Here is a 10,000-nt window from a genome sequence, read left to right on the forward strand (position 1 = left end):
CTCTACAGAGCGACTGTGTAATACGTTTCAATAAATTTCAGCTTCTTACAATTTGGGAATTCTATGTAGCCTATTTGTGATTTTGATATGAATTAGAGGATGACTGTGTTAAATATTTCAGGTCATGAACGTCGGCCTGGTCATAACAGTCAGAAGTATGTGGACACGTGACCCTCACACACACACACACACACACACACAGCCTTCCTCTCACTCTGATTGGTCACAGTGAGAGCGGAGCGATGACGGCTGTAACCCCGCTGACGGACGTGAGGACTCCCAAAGCTTGGACGTGAGTCACAGTGTGGAGGGATTAGCGGTCAGCGCTCAGGAACGTCACAGCCTCATCCCTTCAAAATGTGTCTTGGTCCAGGTCAGATCGCCTTTCTATCCCTGCTTTCACTCTCACTGTAAAGGAAGAGGCTGAGGTCAGAGGTCAGTCACCAGCAGCCACTGTGTCTATTTTCATGACAGAAAGCTCAACGTAACCCTGAATTCTGATCTGATCACCATCGAGGTAAAGGAAGTAACTCTAAGAATTAAGCATTGTTATTCTTGGAAAAGGTTTAACTTTGATTCATTGTGTCAACTCACACACTTACACAAGTCATTTAAATCCTAGTTACCATAACAACCAGAACCTGCATCTTCTTCTGTCTACATTGGACTTCTATCATCTGACCTCTTGACCTTGAAAACCCTCCATAGTAACTTGTTGATGACGATCTCTCTCTGTATTAGTGTTGGAGATCTGACTGTTAATCAGTAATCAATCATGCGTGATCTGTTGTGTGAGCTCCTATCTGAATACGACTTCATGACCAGCAGATCCAGATCCTAGTGATCCAGATCCAGTGGTAGTGAGTGTTTTGGTTTAAAGGCTAAAAAAAGCTACCATCGAGTGAAAACACAGCATAACACAGGGTTAACAGTCTGAATGGTTGTCTACGGACTACAAATACTATCTAATAATTAAATAACTCTAAATTGATGGGTTTTTTTGTCTTTCTTTTCTTGTTTTGTCAAACAGTAAAGACAGGAGGTAACATTGGACTATAACAATGATTAAACATGTAATTGATTGTGCACATATCTCCAGCCAGAAGCACACAGTCAGAATGTACAGAGACTTAAGATGGAGAAAGGTCCTGGTGATGAAGCTGCAGGTGTTTCATCCCTCACACATCCTCCCTGACCTTTGACCTGCCGTCTCACCTCTGCTTATCCCTTCCTAATGAAGCCATCACAGACCTCAGACACGGCGGTGAGTTCTTCCTCTCCTCGCCATTTTTTCCCTCCGACATCTTTTTCCTTCCAATTAGCAGCGGCGCACATCGTGGAGGGAACTCTTGTTTTGGGACTGGGCTGAATGTGTCAACAGCTCCGTTGTGATCCCGGAATGAAAGCCTGTTGATTCTGAGCTTAAAGGATTGTTGAAGAATGTAAATTCATCTCTGCAGCGGTGTGGGGTCACTGAGGAGGAAGAGGAGGGGAAACCTGAGTGGAAGGTTTGACTGCAAAGTCAAGGCTAAAGCTACTCACAATGTGAAGACTATTGTTTACTTCATAAGAAACAAATGCAGGATGTGCTTGTGATATTTCTGCTGTCTTTACAGTAAACAGCTCAGTTGAAATGTGAATTTGGGATCGATTTGGGGATCGATTAATAAATATAATGATGAGGCAATCATGGTGAGGGACTTTGAGTCAGGTTCTCACAAAGTCTCCTGCTTGCTATGCCGGTCTAAGAACTGAAACATGAGGGAAGGATGCTGACACCACCGATCAGGACTTACAGTCAGAGGTTGTACGCCTGTGAAGTTATGGATGGAGCTGAGATTTCTGCTGCCAACCAGACATCTGCAGCTCCTCAAACACAGCCCTTCATCCTCTCTCTCTCTCTCTCTCTCTCTATCTCTCTCTCACTCTCTCTCTCTCTCTCTCTCTCTCTCTCTCTCAGCCTTACATCCGTAGTTATGCTCTGTCGTCCACAGCTGGTGCTCAGGACTTTGAAATGTGAGATGGCGGCAGGATTGTTTGCGTTCTGCGTTTACTAAGGGCTGGCAGAGTCGCAGTGTTGGACGTTAATTAAGGTCCTGGTTTGTCTGGGTCCTCAGCAGGGCCCTCGTCCAGGGTCCCCTGAGACCAGGACTCATGAATGTAGCTATGATTTCTATTTGCCACATATCCTGAGTGTATAAGAGGTAGATTTATGATGTATTTACTGACAAATTGCTTAAAATCTCACTTAAAATCCCCAGACATGTAGAGTAGAGTAGAGTTTGTCTTCTTTGTGTATGAGAACACGCCGTGACATCATCCTGTGATTGGGTGAGAACTTATCAATCAAACAAACCAGCTTTCTCATTTCTCACTGACTGAACTATTTTTTTTGTGCGTTTGTGGATCTTTTTCCTTCCTGTCGCAGTGATGCAGCAGTGCCAAGGTACCACGGCGTGCCTTCCTCCTCCTCCTCCTCCTCCTCTCATTATCCAGTGCAGATGTTCAGCGCTGGGCTCTCGCCGTATCAGGTGACCACAAATCTAATTGATATCAAAACTCCGGCGGGGGGAAGTCTAAGCCCCTGAGCGCTCTCAGGTTACGGCCTGTTATGAGCTGGGCCCGACTTCTGACAGCTACTTTGGGCGTGAAACATGCACTGTCCTTTCTTCAAAGGGCCCAACGTCCCGCCGCCACCTAGGGAGGGCCCCGGCCTGATCCCGGCCCGTCTGTTTCCATCGCTCCGGTCCGGTTCCGACCGATTTGGGGTTGAATGTGATTAATGACGGCGGCGTCAGCAGAGGCCGGTGGTGTTGGACGCTGAAACAAAAGCATTAATAAGCTCACAGGCAAACAGTGAGTTTAATACGGGAAAGTGATCCTCAGGCCGCCATCACCGCACGGCTGAGAGAGCCAATTGGAAGCTTAAGGAGAGGATGTGACGGTAATGACTCTAAGTCCAGATAATCCTTCCCATCTGGGCCTGTCGATTGTTTGATATTTATGCTCAATGATCAGCACTAATAGCTTTGTTATTTTCTTATGGGCAGAATATGAACAGAGGGGATCATGGGAAACTAGGAGCGACTTGTTTTGTTTTCATTTTGCTCTGAGTTCCTCCTCCTGGGATCAGTTTCAGGAGACGCGTCTGCTCTTTGTCTTTGCAGGAGCTTTGGTTGTTCCGTGGTGGCGTGGGATCAGGCGGCGGCGTTCTCACGCTGACTGAAGCTGAGTTTGTTTTTCTTCTGTAAGCCTGTTTGTCTTTTAACACTGATGTGCTCTGCATCCGTCACAGTGCAGGGACTTCCGTCTGATTCATGACATCATTCAGCCCTTTATCTGCAAATAAGATTGATTTTATTTCTCGCACACACACACACACACACACACACACACAGTGTTTTTTGATCCATGCCCGTTTCTAATGCGTTTTATGATTTGATAATCGCTTCTCTGGTTCTGTGGTAGGAATCCTCAGGCCCCAGTTTGCTTCAGGATCTGACTCCCAACACTTTATAGAGCTCTGGCCTGCATCCTGTGACCCAAATAACTTCCAGGGTGATTTCTGGGTTTGAAGGTAAAAGGGAAGCGTCCACAGCCACGTTAAGACCCAAAGTTACAGGCTAACCTTGCAGGCTGTAACAGAACTGTAACGGTGAAGCTTGTGAGTACTGAGGCGTTGTACTTCATGGTCACATCGCACACTGACGTACATTGAGGCCTTAAGTTGTCAGTCTCTACTTTACATTACGATCATTTAGCAGACGCTTTTATCCAAAGCGACTTACATTACATTACCACCCATTACAGAGGGAGGAGCAGTTGGGGGTTCGGTGCCTTGCTCAGGGGCACCTCGGCAGGGACTCGAACCGGCGACCCTCCGGTTCCCAAGCGGAAGCCCTACCGACTGAGCTACTGCCTCCCTCCCTACTTAGAATCAGGGCTTTTATATTTTATAAAAAATCATAATAACACAATAACACGTGTGTGTGTGTGTGTGTGTGTGTGTGTGTGTCATATCGTCACACTATGATAATGAAGCTCTGACAGGAAGTTTAAAACAAGTTTGTAGCACATTAGAAGTTAAATATTAAATATATTTATAGTTTAAATATATTCTGAGATGTTGGTGTGTTTCATCCGTGTGGTTTCCCCTCCGTGGCTGCCAGGGCCTGCCAGGTTCCTGACCTTTGGCCTACTTGTGTGATGGATGACTTTATGACACTATTTTAGTCGCAGAGCGTCACCCAGGGCCGCCCGCTCTGCCAGGGCCGGGTCGCTATGTGACCTTTCTCTGGGTAAATGTTGTCAGGAAAAGATGCGTCAGGATGAGTCTAACTAAGCCGTGAGTGCATGTGGAGCACGCAGAGCTCGCCGCGGGGCAATGGATCCACAAGAGTCCTCTGAAGCGTCATCAAGAAAACAGCACGTCCTCCTTCAGACTGCTGAGGATACACAAGCTGTGATCGCTGCTTCATAACAGCCTGAACAACCAATACAACAATACACACACATACAACATGAATAAGAGTAAAACAATGCTGACGTACCAAAGTAACAGTTATTCCAATGTTTGGGCAGTTTGGGCCTATAAGCTACGGTCGGCGCCCCCTGGAGAAATGAATCCTTTTTAAAGGGAGCTGTTGGATGTAGAAGAGATGGAGAGCAGAGTTTTCAGCTTTCTGTTCTCCGGTTACATCCCGGTTCTGCTGGAATCTCATGGTGGTCTTCCAACATGGCAGCAGGAATCCTGTTTCCATTTGATCCGGTGACGCGAGCCCGATTCCCAGGGCGCCCAGTGTACAGCGCTCCGCTCATGTGTTCTTCCATTCTGCTGGGCTGTGAAGTCACTTTGGGTGAAGAGCGTCGGTGGAATGTGTGAAACGTGAAATGAGATCTGACAGCAGAGCAGATCATGGCTGTGAGACGTTTACACGCTCTGCTGCAGCGTGTTCATGCAGGATGATACCACACACACACGGAAAGTTCATTTACACACCATACTGCTAATATTCTGTCTTTAGTATTCTGGTATCAACCTCGGATGTTCTTTTGAAACAACTGAGCAAATGTACATGATTGATTGATAAGTTGTGAGCCTGACTGTGAAGGGAGCAGGTGTGTTACCAGGGGTGTTTTTCCATTCAGAACAAATGCCATGTCAAATTGCCTGTAATAATAATGTTGCCAATCATTCATGAGGCGTGTTCCACATCAGTGCATTCATTTGAGTTGGTTATATCACGTTGTTGACTGATTAGTTCTGAGCCTCACATAAAATCATTTGAGCTGTACAGTTCAGTGCTGGGCTCATCACTTTTCAATCAACCCTTATACTATCTATGTCTATGTGAACAACATCAACAGGCGGTTTTGTGTTGAGTCATAGAGTTTAATGAAGACCATGGTGGTGCCATTGTTAAGGTGATCAGTTCAGACTGTGGTTGAGTTTGAGGGCTGATTGATAAGTAGTGAGCCTGAACCCTCATGGTTCAATCAGTCACTGTGCTGTGATGGATGCTGGTTGCTTTGCATGATTGTGGTTTTTGGAGTCACATTTAGAAATCTGTACAACTTTACACACTGTGTGCTGCCCCCGTGAGGTCAGACGTTGACACTGCAATGTGTTTTCAGAGTCGTCTGGCATGTTGGTATTAATGTGTCCGCTAATGCCCGGTAAGACCACGGCCACGCTGAGAATGTATGAGACGCAAAGGTCACACACACACACAAACACACACACACACACACACACACACACACACACACACACTCAGACACAATACACACGTTACATGCTTATCAATCAAAGAGCGTCACATTTACATACATTTTTTAATAATAATTATGGTGATTGGTTAGGGTTGTCCATGTTTTGGTTGAAGTAGTGTTAAGTGAGACTATATAAAAAGAAAATACATAAAAATAATCACTTTGATCAACAAAGATTTTGTATCAAGTTGAACTTATTACGAAACGCTCTGAGTGACAGGACTGTGCGGGGGTCCCTGCTCCTCATCTCACACCGTGTCAGCAGAGATGAGGAGCAGGGACAACATGGAGCTCCTCACACTTTGGTTTTGATTTCAACGCCCTGCCTCTGGTCCAACGGCCACTGGGACCGGCTCCAGCACCCCTGTGACCCTGACAGGAGGAGTGGATATGGAAGAGGAATGAATGAATGATTAAGGAGACTTCAAGGTTCACTCAGATAAAACACCTAACCACATCACTGTCCACTGAGCTGCACTGTAGCACACACACACACACACACACACACACACACACACACACACACACACACACGCACACACACACACTGCACACATGGAAGGCAGAGGAAGAAGGGAGGCCCATTGATCCAACTTGATGGTTTCCATCCGTGTTAGAGTTTGTGAGTAAATGAAAAAAAACATAATAAAGAATAGAAATAAAAAAACATTAAAAATAATATTCAAATAAAACCCGATGAAACAAAATGGAAGCATAATTACACACAGAGGCTATCACCTCTACTTCACCCTATCAACATGAATCCTCTGCTCTGTGTGTGTGCGTGTGTGTGTGTGCGTGTGTGTGTGTGTGTGTGTGCGTGTGTGTGTTGCAGTGGGGGGCGCGTGTTGAGGAGTCCATCTTGTTATTTCATTTGCCATGCGCCGTGACAGTTGTTCTTGCAGCTGAACATGTGCAGGACAATTTCCCGATTCTTCCAGCCGTGGACAGCTGCGGCACAAATTACCACCACTGTGGAGGGATTAGAGTGGTGTGTGTGTGTGTGTGTGTGTGTGTGTGTGTGTGTGTGCGTGTGTGTCCTGTGGGCCATGTTCACCCCGTGCAGCCAAGGGTCTTCCTGGCTCTGTACTCTGAGCAGATCTGAACGTCTGAGGTCCGGCTGGCATCACACAGACTCACAGATCTGCTCTCACGTCTTCAACCAGATATTTTACACAGAATCCTCAGGAAAACTTTGTCTGAACTCAAACTGATGTAGAGGAGCTTTAGAGGCTTCACCACGTGTTCATGGATCCGTAGGAGTGAAGGAGATGAAGATGTTTAAATTTGTGTTGAAGTTTCTTATGAATTGGAACGTGACTCATGTGCTCTCCTGAATGAAAAGGGTTAAGTTGATGTTGTATAGAAGTGAAAGTGCAGGTGTAGGAACTGTGTGTGTGTGTGTGTGTGTGTGTGTCTGATCTTTTTATTGATATCCAGAGTAGGCAGACAGGACGAGGCCCTGCCTGCTCTGCACCGAGTTGTGACCTCTGACCTCTGAAGGAAAGGTCAAGGTCGACGACTCTCATGCAGACAGGAAAAAATGTAATTGACAACCCTGACATATTTTCCTCACTCACACACACACACACACACACTCATAAACACTCACACACACTCTCTCTCACACACACGCACACTCATACACTCAGGCTCTCACACTCACACACACTCATGCACCGACACACTAACACACACTCTCACACACTCACACATACACACTCTCACACACACACTCTCTTACACACACACACACACACACACTCACAGGCCTCCCTTTCTTCCTCTTAAAACGTCTCAAGTTTGGCCTCCATCAAACACCACAGAAGAAGAGCAGCGTAGTGAAACCAGACCTGCCTCCTGCTCCTTTAACAGGTGAATGAAACGCACTGTCGCCACTTTATCCACCCTGAGTAGAAAACCATCTGTGGCTGTTTACCTTGTTTTCTTCGTACGCCCGCTGCTTTTTTACGGGCCGGGCGAGCGGCGGTGCTTCGGCCCGCCACGAGGACGGGTTTATGAGTGACCACACAGAGCGGCGGCGGACACTGAGGCCCCTGGTCAGTTTGAGGGTTTACAGGCTGTGAAAACAGAGAGGGCGGCAGCTAGGGGGATCAGGTAGAGCGCTCGGGAAGGTTTAACAGAGCAGCAACTGCTCCGCTCAAAGCAGAAGAAAGTGATCAGATCCCCAGAGCGGGAACGACCTTCAGCCCCGGGTCACGACCTGAGGGCCCGCCCACTTCTCCTGCTGTCCCATCCAGCGCCCAGGAGGCTCAGGGAGAGATGATGTCGCTGTAGTAGCAGCCGTTAGGAACAGAGTAATAGTTTTTAGGCGCACTATTGATGATTGTAGTTGTAGTAATATTAGAGTACTGGTGTATTGTGACAGTCATAGTAGTCGTAGCCGTAGTAACCCTGATGACCTCCTCAGTGAGATCTTCGGCACCGTCGTGAGCACGTGCAGTCGTTTGCCTGTCGGCTCAGAAGCAGAGCGACAGGTGGCGGCGCTGAGCTCTAGACAGGAACAACAGGCACAACGGCAACTGTTGGCCCGGGGCCGACTGATAAATAATGAGCCAAGTGTGAGCTGAGCAACGGCACACAGCAAGAGCCGATGAAGACGAGGAGCCAGAGGAGGCCTGGATTCTTCATTTAACAGATGTCGCCATGAATATTGTGACCTGACTTCACATTGCAGTGATGTCATAGGTGAGCGCAGGCAGAGACCTACTGACAAATACAAGTACTCATAAGTACAGTAGTAGTTGTAGTAGCTGTAGTTTTGATAGTAGTGTTTTTAGGACTGCTGGGTCCATCCCGTACTTGATGTTAGTAACTGGAGTCAGACAGAACGTACTCTTAGATGTTCTGACCTGCCCAGCAGAGCGAGGGCTTGGTAAGTGGCCCAGCGTGCGAGTGTCTGACAGCTGCTGGGTTTGCTGCTCCGACTTTATGACGGAGGGCTTGTGAGCGTTTTGACGCTTTAATCTGAGCGGGTGAAACGGCGAGAGAACAGCTGGGGGCGTCCTGCCGAGGGGGCGAGGGAGGAGGCTGCTGTTGTGGTGGGTGAAGGGGGCAGGAGGGGGGGGGACTGGTACTGATGGTTGTTGTGTGGTTGGGGGGTTTAGGATTGACCCTTGTCTCTAAAACCCCTCCAGATGCCCCTTGATGACAGAACCCCCCCCCCCCCCCCCCCCCCCACACACACATACACACACACACACACACCACCCCGCCACGGGCCACAGCAGGCTGCTTGGCATTGTCGGAGCGTGCCAAGCGACAGCTGCAGGGTTTATACACATCACGACCCCCCCGCCCCGTCACCGTGACCACCACCTACACACTGTAAAACGCTGTGTGTTAAGTTCTACGTGCATACACACACTCACTCTCTCCATACTTGCCTCCAGTATATCTGCATGCATTAGCATTGGGCCAAAACGTTACGCCTGACCTTAAACTTTAAATGATTTGAGAACTACTTTCAGGGGCTTTAGTGTCCTGCTGCTCAAACCAACGCTCACTGAGGTAAAGAACCAAGATCTCAGCTGAGCAGAAGCAAAGCTCGCCTGCTGAAAGGACAAACTTCAATCACAAAGTCCTGTACTTAACCTCTGAACCCATCACACACACACACACACACACACACACACACACACACACACTTCAGCTGCTCTCATACACCTGCACTCTCACTTCTACTTCAACATCAAATTAAATTTGAGAGTAAACATGAGTTACTTTTGAAATCACTCAAAGTGCAAACAAATGTAAAGATCTTCATCTCCTTCACGTCTGAACTCTGTGTGTCTCTGTAAGTTGTGTCATTGTGTGTAGACGTTTGTGCTTCTCCTCCAGGTCTGTAGGTCCTTTGAATGCAACAAACACACACAGTTCAGACCCACATTGTGTTCAGTAAACCAGGCTGTGTCGTGTGGAGAGTTCATCTGGATTTCTCCGGTATTCATTTCTATTTTTCCTTCAATGTTAGTTTGTTAAGAGAGTGTTGTAGAGGTTGTGTTACTTTTTTACAGTACAGTCTTCCACTGCACAAACCCTCCATAACCCTCAGTCCACGCCAGGCCACACGGGGTCCCATTCCCCTCAATGCCACCATTGTTGTGCTTTGGGTTAGTTAAGCCCCCCATATCACAGGGATGAAACCCCCCTCACACACACACACACACACACACACACTTAACTGGAGTTTAAGGATGATGGACTG

At 47.4% G+C, this 10,000-nt stretch overlaps 1 protein-coding gene across 1 annotated transcript in view; it reads left to right on the forward strand.

The window, feature by feature from the left end:
* Positions 1-5,657: 5,657 nt before the first annotated feature.
* The window catches only part of LOC143015696 (voltage-dependent calcium channel subunit alpha-2/delta-4-like), a 29,808-nt gene continuing 25,465 nt past the window's right edge, over positions 5,658-10,000 (forward strand). Inside the window, exon 1 of the mRNA XM_076169752.1 lies at positions 5,658-5,701. Coding sequence (XP_076025867.1) covers positions 5,658-5,701 — 44 coding nt within the window. The remainder of the gene's footprint in view (positions 5,702-10,000) is intronic.

The sequence above is a fragment of the Genypterus blacodes genome, unplaced genomic scaffold (genome assembly GCF_046128005.1).
Source record: "Genypterus blacodes isolate CSIRO-AG114 ecotype Tasmania unplaced genomic scaffold, CSIRO-AGI_Gbla_v1 ptg000015l_1, whole genome shotgun sequence".
NCBI lineage: Eukaryota > Metazoa > Chordata > Actinopteri > Ophidiiformes > Ophidiidae > Genypterus > Genypterus blacodes.